The 25,629-nt window shown below is 35.6% G+C and overlaps 1 protein-coding gene across 1 annotated transcript in view; it reads left to right on the top strand.

The window, feature by feature from the left end:
- impg1b (interphotoreceptor matrix proteoglycan 1b) overlaps nt 1-25,629 on the top strand; it is a 52,899-nt gene that overhangs the window by 21,707 nt on the left and 5,563 nt on the right. The window contains exons 8-17 of the mRNA XM_056477251.1: nt 155-213; nt 798-979; nt 1,060-1,398; nt 1,556-2,406; nt 3,656-3,745; nt 11,756-11,975; nt 14,513-14,723; nt 16,665-16,850; nt 16,980-17,163; nt 21,736-21,819. Coding sequence (XP_056333226.1) covers nt 155-213; nt 798-979; nt 1,060-1,398; nt 1,556-2,406; nt 3,656-3,745; nt 11,756-11,975; nt 14,513-14,723; nt 16,665-16,850; nt 16,980-17,163; nt 21,736-21,819 — 2,406 coding nt within the window. The remainder of the gene's footprint in view (nt 1-154; nt 214-797; nt 980-1,059; nt 1,399-1,555; nt 2,407-3,655; nt 3,746-11,755; nt 11,976-14,512; nt 14,724-16,664; nt 16,851-16,979; nt 17,164-21,735; nt 21,820-25,629) is intronic.

The raw sequence follows: 25,629 nt of genomic DNA, 5'->3' as shown, positions 1-25,629 counted from the left end.
AGAGCCATGGCACATGATTTTGCAGCATGGCAGCATGTCGGACAATCCGTAATCTGAGGTTACACAAGATACGGTACAAAGATTATTGAATTATGTAGTTACTGAAATTAAAATGGTTTTTACAAATATGCGTAAAACATTTTCATTTTTGCAGATGCTGCATGCGTTTGACAAACTTCCTGGGTTTAAAGAGATTCAAGTGCTGGGATTTCGGTAAGTTGATGCTGGAACTGTGGGATTCAGCAAGATATTGCAGTCCATTGAACTTGAAAATTGTATTTTTGGATGGGTAATTTTCTCACAGTGGCAACTTGGGGTAAGTACTTAAAGAAATACTTGTTCAGAACAACTGTGTTTCAATTATTGCACCAATATGTTCTGCTCTATTGTCGACTATGCAGTACTGTATATTCATAACGCAACATACTGCTACATTGATAATTGTAGCTTCTAAGACAATTGCAATCACTATCCCTCATGTTCTGTTGAATCTTAGAAACCCAGAATGCTATCAACATAAAAATGGTTATATTAATTTCAAAATGGACTCATCCTTTAATTTCATCAAACCCAGTTAAACAAGCTACCAAAGTGTATCTCTATAATGTATACACAAACTATTTCTCAAAAGATCTCAAAACTCTCCGCATGACACCTCAATGACGAATATGTTTTGAATTATTGAAAGGGCCTTGAGGTTTTTTAGTCCCCATAGAGAACATGAGGGCTAAGATAGATGACCAAGTTAATGCAAGTCCATGCAAACCTCTTATAATTCCCTTCATAACATCGACCAGAGCTGGGGGTGTTGAAGCGAGCTATGCTGTAGTGTTTGAGACTGATGGGACACAGGCCATAGGTGACACAGACTCCACTGATGAATATGGCATACAGGGGGTCCTAAAGGGCATGGTGGTGAAGGTGCTAAATGAGGACACATCACTTCCTGTGGACGTGCATTCCCTTACTTTCGAACCAGGTACACAAAATCAATACAATCAATATAAGGGCCCAAGACAGACTGCAAATATTTAACCTTACCTTATTCGCCCTGTACAGATTCTTCAACAGCAGATGGGCCGGAAAACTTGAGCTCCAGTACTCAAATCAGTGAAAAGTCAAGAGTTTTACCTGGGGAAATGAGTACACAGTCTACAAAAGCTGATTCGGATGATACTATGGTGCCTTCTGGGAGTCTAGGCATCCCATTTGAAGATGTAGACCCTGATAGGACTTGGGATTTGGGTGTGGGGACAGAAAGGAGTTTTATACAGAAAGTACCTGATATATTATCCCATGCTACCGCGCTACCAGCAGCAGCAGAGCTTATCAGCAGCCCCAGTCTTGAGGGTTCAAAGGCAGCAAGTCTAATCACTGAAGACACTTTACGAACCAAAGGTAAATCTTTTAAATGTATAGCGAGTAGTGCACAAGAGCTCCTTCTTCCAAAGCTAGACTCTTAAGTTACGCAGCATAGGAATAACAGAATTAATTGCAATTTTGCATTAGATGCATTTTCAAAGACACTCTCTGAAATGTGGTCTTTGTTTTCAAGGTTCACAGAGAAGCACTACAGTGGATTACCTATCAAAGTTGTCTGAAGACCAAGAGGGTGCAGGGAATGAAATTGTCTCCACAGCTGCACCTCTGGACTTGGGATCTTTTGAAGTAGAAAAGGCATCCACTTTAGCTCAATCTGAAATGGATTTTGATTCGACACCAGAGACTACTCCTGCAGAGGCAACATCATCAATCTTGACTTTGCTAACCCCTATGGAACAAGCTAAAGGGGCTATATTTCAAGAAGATGATACAATTGGCCCTTCTGAACCTTTAGAGACCTCTACAGCAGGTATTCCCTCATACCCTACCAGTCCAGTTGATAGCCTTGCGATCCCCACTTCAATTGACCCTAGTGACCACTTAGAGTCACCATCTGTCAGTGTCACCGTAGACACACTCCATCGAAAGGTGACTCCTGTTGGACCTACCACTCCAGAACCAATTCTCCCAGCAACAATTCTCTCCCAGCTAACACCCACCGAAGACCTCATTTCACACCCGACCCCAAACAATTTCCTGGATGAACAGGAACAGACATCTTGGACAGCTTCATCTCCACCACATGATGATGAAAGAGAAACAAAACAAGATGTAGAACAATCTGATGCAGAGGACGAGACTCTAGACTTTGGGAGTGGTATTCCCTCAGAGATTGACGAGAACCCACAATCCTCGGCGCGCCCTCTAGGTTACGTTACCACTCCTTCGATGATGGCTTCTAACCAGGCCAAAGAGTTAGTGGTGTTTTTTAGTTTACGTGTGACTAATATGATGTTTTCAGAGGATCTTTTCAACAAGAGTTCCCCCGAGTACAAATCACTGGAGAACACGTTTCTCGAACTGGTAGGTAAACACACTTTTGGCTTTGACTTTCTCTTGCTGCATGCCTTTTTGTCCTCCTTTTGTTGTTAGCTTTGTTTTTTGTTTTTTTAAATCGCAGTGTATGCTGGGACAATGCAATAGATAAAATGTGTCATTTGTCTGTGGGCATCTGACAGATGGCATCTGAGAACAGTGTTGTTCAAAAATGTAATATACGTTTTCTAAGCCTTTGCATGAAGTGTTTGGGTGACTGACAGAAAAAGTGAATTACATATGAGTACATTTTGTGCAAGAATGCTCATTTTGTCAATTCATATGCTTTGCTGTGATATTTGTTTACCTTTTCAGCTTAGACAGAAAAACACATTCGGCATGGCAGGTTTAAAACATAATTAAGCAGACACACAAGCAAATACGATGAGGTACTGAATACAACCACAGCTGCAATTCAACCGTTGTCATTTACTTCCAATTTTGCCAATATTTAGATGTTTTTATAGACCATTTCAATGTCATTGGCCCATAAACATTTCCTGCTTGTTATCAAACTATTTCATAACTGTAACAAGAGGCAATTCAATCATAACTTAATATAAAACAGCTATCATAACAAAATAAATGCACAACAGGAAATATGTTGGGACCATTGTTATTGTTTACATCCCTCAAAATGGTCAATACATCAGTTAATAAATAAGTTCTACTTTTCTCTGCCATTTAAAATTGTTCCAAGCTAAACCAAAGCATCATGCTTTTCCAGTCACCAACCAAATTGTTTTAAACTACGTTTTTTTCCCCCAGTTAGAACTGAGATGTAATAACTCAACAAATTTTTCCCAAATTTTTTAAATTGTTCCAAAACAAATAAAAAAACTGCTTCGCATGTCAATAACCAACACAAACTTGAACTGTGTATGAGTGGAGCAATCTTTTCTCCCTGTTCAGAGTGATGTGTAATAACTCCACTCCAGCTCCATTCTCTTTTCCCCTATTTTACGCTCCCTAGTCAGTCCATGTTCACTGGAGAGAAAACCTGCCCTGAACAATCTTGTGTAAGAGAAAACACAAATGCTTCAACTTTCATAAAGCCCACTACTCGCCCCAGGGAAAAACACTCCACTTTCACTCTGCACCACTCATATACAAAGTGGACACGAGTATTAAAAACATGAAACGGAAAACCTCTTGGCCAATCATATTACAGGTTCACAACTTAGTGTTGTTGTTTTCATTCAGATTATATCTTGTAATATCCTGTTTTTTCAACTAGAGACAATTCTCTGAACCAAGTGACTCAACAAACCCAGAGGCCTCTAGTCAAGTACCTGACCGAGAACAGAAGACATTAGCCTCAATACCGGTACATCCCCGACCACTACCAACACTAAATTTTCTACTTTTGTCTAACAACTTACTAATCAAAACTGCTAATCAACAAGCAATAATCGCTAACAGCATTAACCAAAACTAAATGCTTACTCAATGGCTTTTCTGCTTAAACTGCAACAAATAATTGTTACGCGTTTAATTTTTGACAGTGTGAACATTGCCTTATTGCTCTTTGAATGTTTTTGGTTTCACAGCACCCAAAGATTAATATGTGCATAGCAAATATTTAACCAAATGTGAAATCTGTATTTATGTAAATATGTTTTTTCTTGTTTTGTGTTAAACACAATCCTGAATTTGAATAACAAAAACACACAGAGAATGCCAAAAACTAAAAACCAAAAAAAAAAGAAAAAAAAAAAACAATCCCTCGGTGTCTTGCTGTCTAGTTTTGTTTCTCTGAACTGCTTCTAGTTGGTTAGGCAGCCTAATGATTTAGAATTGTTTTCGGGTGAGACATGTCCTTGAATGTAATCAGTCCCCAAATGTTGTTTATTACAGTGTTACATCAATGACAAAGCACTTTTTATTGTTGTTGATTTTAAAATTGACAGCTTAATGAATTATTTGTAATAAAAGCACACCATTTGTGAATGGTTTTGGGTGAATGTAATAAAAATGTAAAATATATATATATATATATATATATATATATATATATATATATATATATATATATATATTAAAACTATCCCTGACAGGTTTACATGTGCGTTAAACAAAGTATATACAGGAATCAGAGTAAAATTCAATACCTTTTAAGACCTTTTTTAAGATTCTTTCCATATATTTTAAGACCTTATAACCACTTTTCAACCGGAAACACTGGCGAGAACTTACTTTTTAACTAATTTTAGTATATTTACTAAATATTTATGTAAGAAATTAATTCGAAACCAAAACATTATTCATATTCTGATTAAAAATCTAGTAAATCTAGCTAAATCAGCAGGTTGGCACCAATAGGGTATATGCCGAGCTAGTGTTTTTCCCATGCTGATAAACTTCCGGTGACCTGTTATTGTGAATTTTTTCCATTTTATAGGGTTCCTTTTACAGCATCAATGTTGTAATATAATTAAAATTCAGTTAAATAAACTTTGGCATTCATTTAATTGTTCAAGCATAAAACAAGACAAAAAGCCTTTTACTCGCACGCGCCCGTCAGAATCGGCAGGCTAGCGCAGAAGCTCCACTGAATATAATGGAGTAAAATAAATGCTCATATTATAAAGACATGGTGGGGGAAATGTAATTTAATGCAGTGCTTCTTGTACAATCTGAGACCCACTTTATATCGGATATCACTCAGCCAGTGGAGATCGCTGGTTTTTAAAGAAAACTGACCTTTAATGCGCCGGTTTTTGCATTGGCATACAGTTGACCGGAAGCACTTAACCCTGGTTACTGATAAATTAAAAGTCCTATTAGCATGTTTCGACATTTAACCTATAGAACTGCAGAAATAATGGTGTTGCTGGTGTTGGTAACTGCAGTAAACAAAGCATCAGGATGTCAAATCTAGTAGAATTTCATTGATTTCATAAACTACAAAGCATCCTGATATTCGCAGATATAATTCAGGCAAACTTTAGAATATAACTTTACATTGTGTAATCAAAAATGATATCAAATTTAATACCTTGCAAAATAGCATTTAAGAATTTTTAAGACTTTAAGGTCTTACATTTCTCTACATTTATTTATCAACTTTTAATACTTTTTAAGACCTCTGTGAAGTTGGCACCCCATAAAAACAAATAATGCCCAAAACTACGACTTTCATTTGTGCTTTGTTTGTGCTGATTTGTGCCGCAAAAACAAACGTTTGTGCTGGTTTGAGGTCTGAGATATTAAGCTTTTGTTTTTGACAGTGTGACATCAGTTTCCACCCCATGTTGCTCAAATCACTTCAAATCAGAACAGGTTGTTTGTGCTCAGTTTGTGCTGTTAAATCGAACACTGTATGTGTTTTCCTCGTTTAGATATAAGCTAAATAATTTGGGAGCTGTGACATCACTCTCCACCCCATTTTCTCTAAATCGCACCAAACTCTTTTCATTCATTTGTGCTCGATTTGTGCTGGTTTGTGCTGTTAAAATAAACACTTTATCTATTTTCATTGTTTAGATATAACCAAAATATTTCGGGAGCCGTGGTGTCACTCTCCACCCCAGGTTTTCTATATCACACAAAACTGGTGTCATTCGTTTGTGCCTGATTTGTGCTGTTTTATTGTTTAGATATTGCCTTATCAAAATATTTCGGGAGCCGTGGTGTCACTCTCAACCCCATTTTCTCTACTTCGCACCAAACTGGTGTCATTCGTTTGTGCCTGATTTGTGCTGCTAAAACAAACATTTTATCTATTTTCGTTGTTTAGACATAACCAAAATATTTTGGGAGCCGTGATGTCACTCTCCAGCCCAGGTTTTCTATATCGCACAAAACTGGTGTCGTTCATTTTTTGCTGGTTTGTGCCTTTAAAATAAACACTGTTTTTATTGTTTAGATATTGCTTTATCAAAATATTTTGTGAGCCGTAGCATCACTCTCAACCCCAGGTTTTCTAAATCTTGTGTCACTGGTGTCATTCCTTTGTGCTCGATTTGTGCTGGTCTGTGCCATTAAAATAAATACTGTATCTATTTTTATTGTTTAGATATTGCCTTATCAAAATATTTCAGGAGCCGTGGCGTCACTCTCAACCCCATTTCCTCTAAATCGCACCAAACTGGTGTCATTCGTTTGTGCCAGATTTGTGCTGGTTTGTGCCGTTAAAATAAACACTTTATCTATTTTCGTTGTTTAGATATACAAAAAATATTTAGGGAGCCATGATGTCACTCTCCACCCCACGTTTTCTAAATCGCACAAAACTGGTGTCATTTATTTGTGCCGTTAAAATAAAGACTTTATCACAAACGAATGACACCAGTTTGGTGCGATTTAGAGGAAATGGGGTGGAGAGTGACGTCACTGATCCCAAAATATTTTGCCTTCATCTAAACGAGGAGAACAGATACAGAGTTTGTTTTAACGGCACAAACCAGCACTGTTCTGATTTGAAGTGATTTGAGCAACATGGGGTGGAAAGTGACGTCACACAGTCAAAAAAATTATGCTTAATATCTCAGACCCCAAACCAGCACAAACGTTGGTTTTTGCAGCACAAACGTAACACAAACGAATGGCATTGTTTTTTGCATTATTTGTTTTAAGGGGGTGCCAACTTCACAGAGGTCTTTTTAAGATCCCACGGACACCCTGTTAAAGTATAGCATAATTACTATTCCTAACTGTTCTTATATGCTGTTTTGATCATAGTCATCATTTTTAAAGCCCCAAAGGTGTAGGCACCCACTGTATCTCTAATGTATTTGTTCTGTTCTGTAAGATAATGTTTTTCATTTTTGGAAGTTTATTTGAATCCTCCATTTCCAATAAGTGGTTGCCTAAACTAGTATTGTGTTGTAACAAATGCTAGTACTGTGAAACCATTTGGATTATCACATGAACTACTAAAAATCTGGCCAGGAGCTTCTCTGGTAAGTATCTAAGCAGAAAATGGCCATAAAAATTAGTTCATTGATTCATAAATGGGCTTTTAAGGGATAACTCCATGACCTCTAGATATTTACGTTCGACTCTAAATTCAGCAAAAGGAACATTGATTTTTCCACTATGATTCGCCCATTTATAATTCAACGTTTTTGGTAGCTTTTGTAGAGACAGCTGTAATATTTTAGTGCTATACTAGGTTTGTATTGATTCTGTGATGTAGGATGCTTATTTACTCCTGTCTCTACTGGTTTGTGTAGCAACCATCACATTTGGACATGGAGAACGAAAAGTATGCATTTTGATTTACATATATACATTCAAAATTGATAATCACAATTTATGGAACAGAACAGCACTGAAAGAGATCCCTATAAACCAGTAGATACAAGTGTAAGCACGATGCTAGTCCCAGTATTCAAGAATAGGGATATGCTGCGGTCTGTGCTAATTCATTCATTTATTAGCCTATGTAGAAATGAGCGCTGCTGTATATATTAGTTGATTCCTTCTGTCCTGTGATGGCAATCAAAGGTCATGACATGGCATCAGCTAGACAGTAACATTGATTGAGGCTGAGCTTTGAGTCACCGTGTGTCCTGCGAGGAAGAATAACACCTGCTCTGCCCTGGCTCTTGGCCGAGAGGTGAGAGGTTGATCATGACTGGCAGATCAGGTCTACCTCCTAATACAGATTACCCGCTGTTATAAAGACATGCGCTTACTTGCTGTAGTTAATACGACATCATCCTGAGAACACTTTCATGACACTTCTTGTATTTATTAATAATAATAACAGCATAACATACATACATAAGATTGCTTTTTATTTCATTGTCATTATGAAATAAAATAAAAAGTTGATAATTCAAGTTTATTACATTTTAATAGATTCTTAAAGGGTTAGTTTAACCCAAAATGAAAATTGTCATTTATTCATCCTCATTTTTTTTAAACCCATGAGACCTTTGTTCATCTTCAGAACACAAATGAAAATATATTTAATAAAATCTGAGAATCTTCCATCCTTCCATTAAAAGTGTTTTTTCCCACTCAAAAATCTTCAAAATGTTTGTTAAAACACTAAAACAATCTATGTGAATTTCATTTGAATGTTTAATCCAAGTTTTTTTCAGGAGAGAATAACAATGTAGATTTAAACATATAATCTGCATAAATTGTGTTTAAGCTGAGTTTAAGAGTGAATCTTTTGTCATTGCTCAAGCATCTGGCAGATCTGCATCTGTTTTGTGAGACATAACCTCCGGTGCTCATTTTGCATGTTCAAGTTTACATGATTCTTTAAGGTCTTAATGAAAATCTATCATTTAACCTTGGGTAAATTTTTTTAATCGGTAGTGTAAATAAAAAAAACACACTTTTTGCACTGTCAAAGGCATTTACACCTCAGTCTAAGGCAAGGCATTTCTTTTAATATCTCTTTAAATGCTAATGAGCTTTTGCTCACGCCATCCCTCTCAGAGGCTGCAGGATCACGACTGTGTTTTAGTGTACCAATCCATTCTTAAAGAGCTAAACCAAAGCAGCACACACAGTGCTTAACCAAACCTCAAGCTTCTGCTGACTTTTGTCTGTATGACTGAAATGAAGTATTTAAAGAGATTTCACAATATTATGACAAAAATGTGAGATTGTGCTGGGCTGTCTTGTATTATTTATCATTGCTTGACAATGCAGCCTGCCATTATCACTGTAAAATGTATTCAAACAAGCATCTATGAAAAGCAGCACTACTGGATTTAACAAATGCTCAGCTGCACAGTTTCTTAGCTCTAAAAATTATCTGATTCTAAACACAAGTGAACTGACGAAGCTGACGTTTGATAAAAATAACCAAAAAAAACCCTTTGTACTAGGGTTGTCGCGAAAATTCGGTACGGATTGGTACAAAAATTTTAAAGACATCCATTTTCTGCTAAGATTTGAGCACTGTTGAGCGCATTCTTAAACAGCGCTGATTTGCTATTGTGTTCACATGCTCAACAGAAATGACTGTGCTTGGCCGTAAAGGTCATCAGTTCACCAAACTCACCGCTGTTTACCGAGTGTAACCACAGATATAGGGGCAGTGGTGCATTTTAAAGTCATGTCGATCAGCTGGTTTGTCTATAAGCTGACGTATAAGCAATCCACTGATGAATCATGACTTTGAAAAGCTCCAGTGTCCTTGTATCTGTGGTTACACTCAGTAAACAGCAGTGAGTTCGGTGAACTGATGACCTTCACGGCCAATCACAGTCTTTCTGTTGAGCATGTGAACACAATGACAAATCAGCAGTGTTTAAGAACGCTCTCAACAGCGCTCTAATGTTAGTGGGAAATGGACGTTTTCAGTATCAATTGGTACCGAATTCCAGTATCATGACAACACTACTTTGTACATAAAATGATCTACATCTTTCAGACAAATTGTAGGTACAGCTACATCCTTTAAATGCCTTACTAATGCAAGTTCAGCATCAAATTGCCCAAGGTTTTAAAGAAGTCTGGCAAAAAAAAAAATGTTGCACACAAGATATTCCCACTCCTTCTGGGCTATTCACTTATATAAAACTTAATCCATTTTGCCATTGGCACATGTAAAGAGCAAGCTGGTTTAACATAAAGTATAAACTGGCACAAAATTCAAACAGGACAATTATGGTACATAAACACAGTAACTGTTTATATAAAACACAGTGCATGATGTCTTTTCAACTTGTTTGAACTGGCAGCAGACCCTAACCAAAACTGTACAAACATTAGGTTGCATTTAATAGATGAGTTATGCAAAGCCCTTAAACTGAGATAGTTTGGCTTTCTTTTAAGAAAATGACAAAAGTCTTGCATTCAGTCACCCATTTAGCATATGCAAAATTCACAACAGAGCAAGCATTATAATAAATTTGTGTCTTTAAATGAGCAATATCAAACTTGTAGCAGTGCGATATGGCTGTATATTGGCACTGGTGGGATGGCGTGCATTCGCTCGAGGCCACGTGCCTTAGTTTTCCACCAGTGCCGATATACAGCCATATTGCACTGCTACGAGTGTGATATTGCGTTTATACAACAGTTCGACGGCATAATCATGTATATAAAAAAGAAAATCAAACACGGAGAGTCTCAAAAATCCTATTGTACAAGGAACTACTTTCTCCCGCCACTCATTTACATCTGGCCAGAACAGCAGAAACCGTTGCCAGTTCACAACTTTAGAGCTAGCATTTGAATGATTCTGTAGCATAATGTCTGTGTATGATATGCCATAAATCTACAGAGATTTGCCAGTATTTCTCTGTTGCAATATTTTATAATAAGCACTCTACTTATAAATAAACTGCATAGTTGTAATCTAAATAACTGCATTCTTGACTAAAAAAGCCTCAAAAGTACAATATGTTGCCCAACAGCAGCAATATTTGTCAAACTTTAGTGTGTCCTCTGCTTGTCGCTGAATGTGGGCAGAGTAATACTCAAGGGTGAAGAGGCTGTATTAGTTCTGATATTTGCAGGATATCGCAGGGCTATCAGCCAATCAGATTTGGAAACCAGACAAAACTGTTGTAAAAATATTAATTCTATGGCGTTAGTGAATGAGACTGTTCACTGGTTACACTTTTAATACAACAAGGCATCACATCTCTTTAGAAGATTAAATAAACTGCACTTATTTTTTTGATCTCCTTATGATTAGTCTGAAGCCTCAGAGTTGTGGATGGAAAGATGTTCAATAGGGGAACGGCAATATCTCAGATTTCATGAAAAATATCTTCATTTGTGCTCCAAATACAGGTGTGGAATGACATGAGGATGAGTATATGACGACAGAATGTTCATTTGAGGCGACTTAATGCTTTGATTCCTCATTATCTATTCATAACTGCATTAAAGATGAATACTATTTTCATATTAATTGACTTCATTAAGCAAGAAAATGTAGCGCCACAATGGTGAATAATTGGATAATATTTGACTTAAATCCGAGCGATTTGCGAAATGCTAATATCCTATGTGACTCTTCAATAGCGTCTTCCATCTTTTGTGTGACTGCTGCAATCAAACTCTTGAAATCTTGAGCGGAGATGAATGACTGAGCTGCTACGCCCTATTTCTCCCGAACAACTGTCTTTATCTCTAACCGGCCCACCTCATGCAGAGTGAAATGAGCATTGAGAAGATTTAGCATATTGTAATAGGATGAGAGACACACACGCTGCCAAAATCGTTCAGTTTTGAGGAATTGAGGGGAATTGCTTCAGAATTGACAATCTCAAACGTTTTTTTCATCTGAGTTGCGTTACGTTCATGCACAATTAACCAGTCTGCACTAGTCAGCAATGGTGAAAGAGGAGTCCAAACTCACTCATTTGACTTTTATCTCTATTCTACCCACCCCCCACCACCCCTTCCCCCCTAGCTTCTGCCGTATCTCCAGTCCAACCTGACCGGATTTAAAGAGTTGGAGATTCTGAACTTTAAGAATGGCAGTGTGGTTGTAAACAGCAAGATGACATTAAACAAGCCGGTTCCGTACAACGTAACTGAGACGGTGCAGTGTGTGCTTGAGGATTTCTGCAATGCGGCGTCTAAAAGACTGAACATGGAAATTGACTCACAATCAGTGGATGTGGAGGCAGGTAAGGACTGTTTAGAAAAAAGAAATGTCAAAATGTTCCTTTTAAAAGGATAGTTTGCCCCTCAAAACAGTAACATTCTGTCCTCATTCACTCACCCTCATATTGTAACAATCCTGTATGACTTTCTAGAACACAAAAAGCATAATTATTATTTTTAAAAATGTCCAATTGGCTTTTTTTCTATTACAATAAAAGTCAATTGGGTCCAAAAGTTCTTCAAAACATATTTTCTGTTCTAAAATCATACAGGTCATAAAAAATGTTTAGAAGGATATGAACCCTTTCACCACCAACATTTTATTAGAATTTTTTTTTTTTTTTTTTTGATGGGAATATATGACCATATTATATCTAAACAAAGAAATAAGCTAAACAAAAAAAGCAATTAATCTGTTGTTCATGCTTTATCACCAACTAAATAATTGTAATCAATAATGCAACATTGACAAAAACCTGAAAAAAGCATTTCTTTACATATTATATTTATATTTCATGTAATATTTTCAAGGTGTACTGAATATAAACCACATACACATACAAAAACTGGACATTATTTTGCAGTTGTTCCCTTCATTTTGTTTTTATTTATGGGGTTAAAATATCAAATTTTCACAATAATGACAAAATTTAATAAATAAATATATATACAATTTAGGCCTACACAAAATTGTTAAGCCTATATAGTCATTATCCAAAATTACCCTTTCTTTGCCCTGTTTAGGCTACATTATTTCTGAGAAAAGGGGTGATATATTTCTGTGATTTTATTAAGGCTAGCTGTAAAATAATTTTTTTTAAAAGAAATGTACACTGCCGGTCAAAAGTTCGGGGTCAGTACATTTTTAAATGTCTTAAAATACGCTCATTCTGCTCAGCAAGGCTGCATCTATTTAATCAAAAATACAGTACAACTTGTTCAATTGTGGAATGTTATTGCACTATAAAATAACTGTTGATGAATAATCAGCTTCATTACTCCAGTCTTCAGAGTGAAATAATCCTTCAGAAATCACTATAATAATAATAATAATAATAATAATAATAATAATAATTATTATTATTATTATTATCATCATCATCATTATTATTATTATTAATTTAATTCATATTTATTTTTATAGCCCTTTTACAATGTAGATTGTGTCAAAGCAGCTTAACATAGATGATTATAGTAAACTGAAATTGCGTCAGTATAGTTTTCAGAGTTGAAGTTCAGTTTAGTTCAGTTCAGTGTGGGTTAATTTTCACTGCTGAGAGTCCAAACACTGAAGAGCAAATCCATCGTTGCGCAGCTCCACAAGTCCCGAACCATGCAAGCCAATGTCAACAGCAGCGAGGAACAAACTTCACCAATTTGCAAAAGTGATGGTAATGGTAATAGTAATAAAAGCAATAATAACTTGAGTAATAAATGAATTTGAAACTGCATACGATAAGAAAGCAGTTATTTAAAATTGTAATACATATTTAACACTGTAACTTTTTTATATTTATTAAATGCCGCCTTGATGAACAGATTTTTTTTTTTTAAACTGACTCCAAACTTTTGACTGGTAGTGTATATAACTTCTTAAAATGTATACACTGTATAAAACTTCATCCAGATTGCTGTGGCGAGACCTAATATATAAGAAAGTAAGTCAAATAAAAGTTGTATAACAAATAATTTTTACAATTAAAATCTCATCCACACGTTCTCTGATCATCTTGTAGTTCACACCCCGGAGACACAGAAGTCCCTTAAATCATTTAGGACATGTGCTACGGCTTTTCTTACCGTAATATACCTAAAACGGATTGCTGTAAAAACTTTCAATGACAGAGCATCATTATCATGCAGGGAACGAATTATGATGGCATTTTATGGGTGAATTTGAATGAAGTTTCTGTTAACACTACAGTATTTAAAGAGAAAACTGACCAAAAGTCATTGAAATCCAATGATACATGACCAATGGTTAATTATTAGCAACATAATGACTAATTCTGGTGACACGATGGCTCAGTGGTTAGCATTGTCACCTCACACCAAGAAAGTCGCTGTTTCGAGCCTCGGCTGGGCCAGTTGGCATTTCTGTGTGGAGATTGCATGTTCTTCCCGTGTTCGCATGGGTTTTCTTTGAGTGATCCAGTTTCCCTCCACAGTCTAAAGACTTGTAGTATAGGTGAATTGAATAAACTAAATTGATCAGAGTGTATGTGTGTGAATAAGTGTGTATGGGTGTTTCCCAGTTCTGGGTTGCAGCTGTAGGGCATCCACTGTGTAAAACATGTGCTAGATAAGTTGGCGGTTCTTTCTGTTGTGGCGACCCCGGATAAATAAAGGAAGTAAGCCGAAAGAAAATGAATGAATAGTAGCATTAGCACAATCCACTAGTTACTTTGAGCACTAAAACTCTGCCAGTATGAAGAGTAATCAAAAGAGTTCACATTACCGTAAAAGGATAAACCACACCTGTATTAAGTCTTTAAGCATGTGTTGATGCACCTGGCTGCAAGTATATAAAGCCAATTACGTGTCTCATTGTCTAATCCAGCTGACCATGCGGACCCATGTAAGTTTATGGCGTGTAATGAGTTCTCCCGCTGCGTGGTGAACACACTCACAGAAGAGGGCGAGTGTCTGTGCGACCCAGGTTACAGCACGGTGGACGGCGATCCCTGCACGAGCATCTGTGACCTGGAGCCCGAATACTGTCTGAATGGAGGACTGTGTGAAATTATCCCAGGACATGGAGCGACCTGCAGGTGCGTCAACGGGAGCTTCTAAAAAACTGCTGCTTTTCTTAGCCAAACTGTGTGCAACACAAATCCATTTAATTCAATGTAGATTACTAAGGATGTAGAAAAACTTATATCACTTGAGAATAGTATGTCCATCTGAACAGTTCAGAAGCAAAAACCTTCAAGTGCCATCAGAAATTTTCTTCTAAAATAGGCATTTTTTCAGGTTCCCACAGTATGTGTAGGTTCAGTAATTTTACTTTTATGACAGAATAGGTTGTATGCATTGCGAAATAATTGAACATAAACATAGGAAGCTGAAAAAAAGGCTCATTTTGGAAATTTTTAGATGGCACTTTGTACCATACTATAACAGTTTGTCACTCGGAAAGCACTCTTAAAATTTCACATTTGTGCTTTGTTTACCCCTAAAACTTGCATATTAGTGAACCATTCCATCGTAATTTGTATTAGTGGTATATTTTATAGTATTTACAGCACTTTGTTAATGAATGCTAGTGAACTGAAAAACTAACAAATACCGTAGTATATCTTAGTTTTTACTACAAAATACTATGGTGTATTGTTGTATAATATACCCTATAGTTATAGAAAACTACATTATTGGGTCATTTGTTTATATTACGATAGATGTTGTGTTACTATACTAATTAAAGTGTTGAAACAACAAATTAATTCAAGTATTTTAATATACTATAGTATGGTTGAAAAACACTTTATTATTATTAATATTTAGAATAAGTTACTGTAGTTATTTATTTGTGGGTTACAGTATAGTGTAACCATAAGGTTATACATTTTGTTACTTTACAAACAAATAAGGTTACTGCCCCAGTGACAAGCTGTTTTAAACCTAAAAAAGTATACCTTTTTACTGAGGGAAATGACTAGGAAAATTTCTTTCTATTATATAATAATAGTTTGCAATGTACACATTTCTTGCAAATGGGTCACTTAATATGTAAAGATAAACAAGTTTGATGACACTTTCCCCGGTTTCACAAACAAGGTTTAAGGCTATTCAAGATTAAATTGCATGTTTGCCCTGTCTCAACTCAAAAAAAACATCAGTGTAATTTTTTTTATCTCCAGGTGCACACCAGTAATATATTTTTCTAATGCCATTTTTACAATAGCCTAATTTAACTAAGGCCTAGTCCTGGCTTAAACTAAGCCTTGTTTGTTAAATTGGGTCTTTAAGTATAAACACTTTTTTAAAATGTCAAAAACATCTATATTAAAAGTTATAGCTTAAAAGTTTATTTATTTTTATTATTATTATTAAACGGTTTTACCATATAAATTTAGCCCAGAAAAATCTTTTGTTTTCCCAGTTTAATAATAAACAACACACATTACAAATAAAACTTTTAAATGTGTAAACTGATAAAACGCAATAATTATTAATAATAAAATATATTTTGACTTTGGTTTTTATTATTATTTTTTTAAATTGTGTTTATTACAAAGTTCAAAGTTTATAGGAACAGATTGTTGATTTGTCCACAGTATTGCTTTGTTTCCATTAAAAATATCTCATAATATTTTTGTTTAGTTTTTTTTTTTTTTAATGTTTTTTTTAATGGCTCATTTATATTTTAGTTTTTTCATCGCAATCCAATTATTGGTAAATAAACTTAAAAATATTATAGTTGAGTTAAATCAATACACTTTTAAGTCAAATATATTCACACATAACAAAAAAGTCTTATATATAAGAGAGTATATAAATGACAATGCTACATCTAATATTTTGGTGTTCTTTGCTTATACAGAGGTTCAGTGGAATTTTAAGTACATCATCCTAATATTTTTCTGTATGAATTCTATTAAACACTATTGGTAAAAAAAATGTGAAGAGATGGGTTCAGCAAAACCATACACAATTAATTAACAACCTCTGTACATGAATTCAAGTTTCTAATATATTCTATATTCTCTTAGATGTCCTGTAGGTAAATTCTGGCACTATCACGGAGAACGCTGCAGTGAATTGGTGTCTGTGCCAGTCGATCCTGTCCTGTTCGTAGCCTGCCTGGTGGGAAGCCTCTCAGTGGTTTGTGCTGTAATAGGCATCTTGATTTTTATTAACAAGAAATGTATACGGACCAGAAAGAGCATGAGACTTGTGTAAGAAAGCTTTTCTTTTCCCCTTTCTTTTCACCGTAGACATTTGCTTTTTGGTGACAGATTTGGATCTGCAGTGGTGGCCTATTTTAAAGTTGTCGGTGTTAAGACCTGATCTCCTTTGCATTATAGGCGCTCACAATCTGCCTTCCCCTTTGGTAATACTATGAGAGTAAATCCAGTTTTTGAGAATGACGATGGGGTCTTAACACATGTGTCGAGCATCCTCTGTCCCATGAGCTCTGACTCAGCCTCCTTACAACAATCAGGACAAGGCACATTTCGCTCAATTGAAAGTTTACAACTCAGTATTGAGGTAAAGTGTACAGTTAAGGTGGTCTTCTTAAAGGTACACTATGTAACATTTGGACATCTAGCGCTAATTAACAAAACTGCATGCATTTTGTTTTTGTTTAGAAGTACTCTGAGGCTCTATGCAGATGAATGGGGTGTACGAATGTAAACCCTGAAATCATAACACAAATTGCCATCTAAGATTGGAAAAATGTATGTTGCAGTTTATTATTAATGATCCTCCAAAATGTTGAAGCTCTAGAAAATACATAATGAAAAGGTCAAAAACTAGGGCTGTGCAATGTTGGCAAAAAAAGTGTCAATATTTTTGGAGATTTTTTTTTCTATAAATGTAATTAAACAAAATTTAGCTGCAAGTATTTCTGTTCTAGGCTATCAAGGCTTTTTTAGGCCTGTGACACTAAAATATTACACTAAAAACACCTTAATGAGTCTAAATTCACTGAATTATTCAGCAGCATGTTTACAACAGTGATAAATATAATCACTTGAATATGCAAACACTACAAAACCACACAAAGAAAAACACTTAAAGCAAAAAAAAACTGCTTACACCATTACAGAGAAGCTGCCAGACTGAAACTCGTATGTTATTAAAGAAATAATTACGATGTCATCATTGATGATAAATAATTGTGCGCCCCTATAGTTGCAAAACTCTTTAGACAGATAAAGACCCATTAGGGGCTCTATTTTAACAATCTAAGTGCAAAGACTATAGCACAGAAGCATTAAAGGGCATGTACGAATGCATGAAAAATTATGGTCTGCGCACTGGTGCATGTTTTAACAGGGTTGTGCTTATTCTCTTAATGAGTTATGGGTGTGTTTTTAGTATAACATACATTAAACCAATCAGAGTCTCATCTCCCATTCTCTTTAAGAGTCAGTTGAGTCACACCATGGCACATTTGCTGTTTCCTATTCGGACTTAAGTAGATAAACTGAACACTTCACTAGTAAGAAAACAGTTAAACAAGTCATCTGCGCGAGGATTAAGAATGAGCCTCCTCCATTCAGCCTCTTTACTTTTTCTTTACTCCTTTAATTTTGTGGAGTAAGGAAACACTGTTGTACGCACTCCACTGAAGACATCAATTAGCCTACATATTTAATCTCATTTGTTAAGCACAAAGATTTGTTTCAAAGCTATTTCTAAGGACAATTCAGTTCTTATTTCAAGCAAACTAATAAATGAACAATAATAACGAAGTGTGGTCAAAAAACTGTGTTACGTCCAAACACATGTCCTATTCTTACGCCCCATATGGTGATGCATACCAAAAACCCAACAGTTGGACAAATCTAAACGACAGGTGGACAAATCTATTAAGCAACATGTAAGCGTTTGGACCTGCATAGGTGCATAACTAGCGCACTCTGCACTGGACTTTAGACCTGCTTTTAGTTCAATGGCGAGGTCTTTTTCAGTTCCCTTAAAATAGCAATGCACCTTAACCCATCTCCTTTTTAGACCAACACACCAATGAGTCCACCGAAATTGATTTGCTATTTAAACAATGTGGCACAAAACGTTAAAATTATAGTTACGTTGGTCTAAAAATAGCAACAAATTGTGCCATACATGTCATGCGCCTTACAGTATTTCGCAGTGTCTAATTGATATGGTCTATCCTTCAAAAAAAATCAACAAAGCTCTACAGCAAATAGGGCCGGGCGATTAATCACAGACTATTTTCCTGGGCATTTTGTCAGTAAAAATGGTTCTAGTAAATCTTTAACATGTATGCACTTAAAAGGCATAGTGATTCAGTCAAGAAGATAAAACATGGTTTGGAAGACATACTTACCCACTCATTATTCAAACAGTTAATTCCAAACAAACAAAGTTACATAGTGTACCTTTAATGATCTTTTCAAATCAGTCTCAAAACCGCTACTAACATCCACAATCTACCTATTTGTAATGAAATCATATCTATGTGCTTCGTTAGAGATTTTGTGAAGAGGACGGACTAACTTTTCCTGTTATTAAGAACTTTAGAAAGATCATATTCTCACGTAGGCTTTTTTCAGGCAAACTGCAAAAAAATGAAATGTTGGCTTTTTGAACTCAACCCGTTTTAGAATTTGATTGACATTTCAGATCCCTCTAATGTGTTCCTGTTAACATTCTTGTTCCTCTCACCAAAATTGTAGCTATCTCAAAATAACTTCAGTAAACAGATTTGAAGACTAAACTCTAGTACATTTGTGTGCAGTGTGAACAAAGCCTACAGTGCAGCACTCAGACAAACAGCTGAAGTGCCACCATATTGTTAAAAAAAAAGTAAAAGTTTGGTGTCTGTAAGACTTTTAACGATTTTGGGGAACAAAAAGTTTCTTATGCTCACCAAGTAATTTATTTAATGACAAATGAAAACAGGAACATGATGAAACAATAATAGAATTTTTAAATAACTCTTTTTTCTTTCAATTAAATATTCAAAGTCATTTAATCCTGCGAAGTTGAACTTTCAGCATGCTCCTTCAGAAATCATTTAATATGCAGAGTTAGTGCTCAAGAGTTAGAATCAGTGCTCATGAAACATGTTATTATCAATGTTAAAATCAACTGTTTTCTTAATCATTTTGCAAATTACTAAATAAGAAGGAACTGAATAAAAAATAAAAGGCAAATGTACGGTGGCCGAGAGAGCTTAACGGGCTGCACACATGAAGAAAACAGTAACAAAAAACACCAGCACAGATCTTCATCCATTTGACAGCACACGTGCTGCAAATCTTCACAACGCATACACATTAAAAAACTTGCTGCATTTTCCCACAACACCAACAAATTAATACAATGCGCTGCATTTTCTCACAATGCAAACAATTTACGCTGCATTTTCTCACAACACTTGCAAAAAGAACAGAACACAATGGAAATGTTTCAAGGGGACCCAAAAACGTGATGGACACTGCTGTGCCGTGACCATTGTTCAGTGAAGTTGTAGGTGATCTTTGAAAGGTGAGTTTTTTTATTTGTTTATTTTAACACCATGATTCCCTTGTCTTTTGTATATTATTAGCCTAATATAAGCCTAACCATAACCTAAACAGCTAGGCCCGTCACGTTTTTGGGTCCCCTTGCACCATTTCCATTGTGTTCTGTGCTATTTGAAAGTGTTGTGATAAAATGCAGCGCGGTTTCTAGATTCGTTTGCGTTGTGTAAAAACGCAGCACGTTTTATTAATTTGTCTGCGTTATGGAAAAACGCTGTGAGGATTTTGTGTCGTGAGGATTTGCAGCATGAGTGCTGTCAAACCCATAAAGGTCTTTTCTCAATTTGCTGGTGTTTTTTGTAATTGCACGTTTTCTTAAATTGCAGCATGTTAAACTCTCTCAGCCTCCGTACATTTTGTCTAACAATTGCAAACAAAGTTATGTTCTGAGAAAAGGAGTCAGAATTATAACTAAAGTCAGAAATGTCAAAACTATCTCATGGCAATTCGTAACTTTTTGATTTTAGTGGCTAATTCGTATAAATTTATACGATCGCATTCGTAGAATTTAGTATTATTTGCTTATCCTCCAATGACGTGGGGTTTAGGAGTGGTGTCCTTTTTAAAATTGTACGTTTTGGTCCCACTGAACATGTACAAATTCCCCACTAAACTGACAAAACGTAAAATAGTTACATTTCCTTGTGAGATCAGGTTCAGCTAAATCCAACTTTTATTACAGCAAAAACGAGTACATATCATGCAATTCTGTCTAAATGTGATTTTGTATCATGCAATTATAAGCAACAAAAATAAGATCACAACTACCTTATACTTATTACATATCAGGTACCTTATATACTACCACTATACTGTAAATACAGTGGTGGAAACAAATTTCCATACAATTACCAGAACCATAAATGTAAAGGCAACAGGCCACCCAAGGGATCACGATATAGTAACACAATTTACCAATGTCAGCCCATTATCTCATGGAAATGGAAAAGTGTGGACTACAAAGAGACAGCAATGACAGGCTATATTTATACAAAGAGAGGCTCTGCACAGGCTCGCCTTCAGGAAAAATAAATAAAAATGCTGCTTTTGGTGAATCAGCTGTTTGTAGAGACTTTCTTTGTCTAGTAGAAACTAAAGATGTCAGCAAAAATCCATGCATCTGTGTCCTCAGCAGTGTTAACCTGATAGAACGTATTCATAATCAAATTGATTCAAAACAGCAACGTGATTGCATCTCTAAACAAGTTACAAGCACAATGTGTAACAACAAACAAGCAAACAAAAATGTCAGCGTTGTTCTGAGACTTTCAAAACTTCAGCAATGAGGAATTAAGTGGATTCTGGATAAAACAGACAGCATGCATGGCTTTTGCATCTCATTTAGACTAGCGCATCTGTAGTTGTCTAAACGGATGATATTATGAATAATAATCAGTCATTTTTTTCCAGCAACAGATGTTTTGCTTTTTAATATTTTGACAGTCTAAATTATCATACAGTGCCAAAATTTGTTTTTACCTTGCTTCTTTGTTTGTCAAGACTTGGCAAGTCCCCATGAAAAAAACGCTTGAAGATTGATGAGAGTCTGTCATTCCTTTCTCAGATCCCCAGACAACTCTACACCAGAAGATCAGAAAAGTTAATGTCAGAAATGGTTGACTTCCATCAGTATATACCACATAATGAGGTAAGCTGGTGTGAAAACAACCAATTTTGTGTTCACAGAGACCGTAAATAATCACGACATTTTCATTTATCACGTCAACATGATAAATGTTTGCCATCAAAATGCCAGCGACCAGACTGAAGAGGAAATAATATTATTAAACGAGATGGTTTTTGGGGAATGTTTCACCCTTCCTGCAGCGTGCCACTATTTAGTTCCACTAAGGCAAGACACATTTTGAAGTTGGCCTTGCAATAAAAAACAACATTAGTTAATATAACTAATCTTATAAAATGAATACAATTTAAAAAAAAAGAATCATCTAATGAAAAAGGCATCCAAGATACACTTTTTATATATGCGTCTAGAGATTTTAATTACAATCCATATTTTGTATTGGCTGTTTTGTCATCATAACATATCATATTAGGGATACATTATACAGATAGTTTCAGATTATTTTGATTATTGAACTTTTGTACCTCAAGACGGTTAGACTTTACCGTTTATTTAATTGTTATCTTTGTTGAATTTTCTGCGCTTTAATTTTATTTTGTATATTTTTGTGTAATTTTGTGTATTTTATGCAAATGAACTCCCTATCAAATCATCCAATCAGTGTTAAATCGTGAATTAATAGTTATTATGTGAAATTATGCTCATTTCGCAATATAGATCGCAGAAAAATTATTATTTTTTCAATATCATGCAGCCCTATCATGTTTTTTTATGTCAGCAATCAAAAATGCAATAAATACAACAAAACAACAAACAAACACATAAACATAAGATTAAATAGCTTAGATTTTTAATGCTAAAATAAAACTATTGCACTGTAAAAAAATATATATGTATGATTAATTAGTCACGACAACATATGTTTTTGTTTCATTGTAACTTATTCAACTAAGTTAATCATGTTCTAACCTAATTTTCTAAGTTACACAAGCTTTTTTAAGTCAGTTTAATGTAATATAAGTTCAATAGACTCATAAGGTTAATTTGATTCAGCTTAAATCTTCGAGGCAGCCAAGATTTTTTATAGTGTGGTAATACTTTGTTGAGTATCTCTTAAAATTAGTTTGCGGTTACAACAAAAAAATGTCTGTAGACATTAAAAGCAGGACAGTCCAATAAAATATGTCTTACAATGAGAAGGATTTTTACAAAACCAACAATACCGTTTTGTCAATATTTTTTTTCACCTGTACTAAACACTTTAGCAGCTTCATCAGCAGTTGCGTAGACCACAACTTTTATTTAAACCCTGTAGACCTCAAATAGCCTCAAATACATTTTTATTTATGCCTATTAGCTATTAAGCTTATTGTCATGTAATGAAAATTTTAAAGCAGTCTTATTCGGTCTAGCAGGCTTAAATATTTTGGTTTTGTTTATAACCATGAAGGATCACATAAGATGTTTATTCGTTGAAGTACGTGTGACTTAATATAATGCAATGATTTTTCCTGAACGTAATGTTCTTGTCCTCGAGTGGAATTGTTACATTAGTAATGTAAATTCTGAAGGATGTAAACAACCGGATATTAAACAAGGTGGTATGAACTTGACGGCTATACAACACGAAGTCAATGGCTGTTTCTGAATCCACAAGCTGACTGAACGGAGAAATGCGTTTACAAAACCTATAACTTTCCTGACAAATGTTTGATAGGCTCATGAGTCGATACTTTATTCAGCACGAAAGCGTTTCAATTATGCAGAAAGGTTTGATATTAATATTTACCGCAAAACCATATTCACAGTCGATATTTCCTTGACGTGCGAATCTCACTGGTTTTCTGCTGAGGCTGCAATCCACCGTGGGAGATGATATTGAGATAGTCGATCATGTTTTAAAAATGTATCATGCGCTAATGATTATCTTCCTTCGTGGGCCGCATGCTTGTTGTAGGCCTGGATGTATTTACAAAAGATTATTATGAAGTTAACAAATCTACAGTGTATATGAACCTACTGAAGTGATAATTCTTTCAAACACCCAGGACTTCCGAATTTCAGAGCGTTACTAAATCAACATCCCCTTAAAGGGAAAGTACACACATAATTAAATCTTTACTCCAAATCTGTACAATCCTAGAGCAACCCATTCTTTCACAAATGTTTGCAGAAGCATTCACTCATTCATTCATTTTCTTTTCGGCTTAGTCCCTTTATTAATCTGGGGTCGACACAGCGGAATGAACCGCCAACTTATTCAGCTTATGTTTTACACAACGGATGCCCTTTCAGCTGCAACCCATCACTGGGAAACATCCATACACACTCATTCACACTCATACACTACGAACAATTTAGCCTACCCAATTCACCTGTTTCGCATGTCTTTGGACTTTGGGGGAAATCGGAGCACCCAGAGGAAACCCACGCGAACGCGGGGAGAACATGCAAACTCCAAGCAGAAACGCCAACTGACCAAACCGAGGCTCGAACCACCGACCTTCTTGCTGTGAGGCGACAGCACTACCTACAGCGCCACCGCGTCACAATTTGCAGAAGCAAGAAGTGCTAAATTGTATGCACCTGTGGTCATAAAATTGATCGGAACATCTGAATTCACTGATTTTGAAGGGGTGTCCCAAATATTTTTGCCAATATAGAGTACTCTGTTTTATATTTAAAAGGTATCATCCCTATGAACTAATCCACAGGTGTCAAACTGCACTTTTACCCTAAACACATTTGATCAAACAATTGACCTTCAGGCTTGTTTGAAACATCCAGGTAAGCATGACACCCCCGAAGTGATGAAGGGTGTAGGGCTCAAAAAAAAAGCTACTTCTTTTTTTGGAATGCACTTCTGACTTATCTTAGATGATATGATCAAGGAGGAGTGTCTTTGTTGCAGTTTTTGTCCACATGTTGACAGCCTAAAAACAAACTCAGATTAATGAGTACTTTGTGTGGGCCTTATTCACTTAGGCTACAGTGTTGGGGAAAGTTACTTTTGAAAGTAAAGCATTAAAATATTAAGATACTCCCAAAAAAGTAACTAGTTGTGTTACTAGTTCACTTTTATGGTGAGTAATGTATTACATTTGCGTTCCTTTTGAGTTACTTTTTCTTACCTGACTAAGGTTTGATCTCTTTTAAGAACTTGTGGGGTTTTTTTTCTTTTTGACCTAAATTTTAATTCAGCAATTTATTTTCGTAAAACTTATTAAACTAAAATGTGACTACATTACATTCTTAAATCAGTAACTGAAATTAATTAATTTCTTTTCTTTTCGGCTAAGTCCCTTTATTAATCAGGGGTTGACATAGCGGAATGAACCACCAACTTATCCAGCACGTTTTACATAGCGGATGCCCATCCAGCCGCAACCCAACACTGGGAAACACCCATACACTGTTGCATTTTTATTCAATTCGGCGATTGTGCTACCCACTGCGCCACTGGGATGCTGAAGTAACTGAAATATTATCACTTAATTTTTTTAAGTAATGCATTACTTTACTCGTTACTTAGAAAAGTAACATTACTATGTAATTCGTGTTACTTGAAATGCGTTCTAAAACTGTCCTCTAAAACTGTTCATTTATGTACAGTATGTGTATGTATGCGATTAGTGTGCTTTTACAAAGTAGAACATGATTCTTGATCATCTATGTTAATCCTGGAACAACATTTCAATCATTCATTCATTTTCTTGTCGGCTTAGTCCCTTTATTAATCTGGAGTCGTCACAGCGGAATGAACCGCCAACTTATTCAGCTTATGTTTTACGCAACGGATGCCCTTTCAGCCGCAACCCATTATGATTTCCAATGATTTTATGAATATTTTATTTATAACTCGTTTAAATGATA

The sequence above is a fragment of the Danio aesculapii genome, chromosome 17 (assembly GCF_903798145.1).
Source record: "Danio aesculapii chromosome 17, fDanAes4.1, whole genome shotgun sequence".
Classification (NCBI taxonomy): domain Eukaryota; kingdom Metazoa; phylum Chordata; class Actinopteri; order Cypriniformes; family Danionidae; genus Danio; species Danio aesculapii.
The sequence above is the reverse complement of the archived record's forward strand: the minus strand, read 5'-3'. Positions and strand labels throughout refer to the sequence as shown.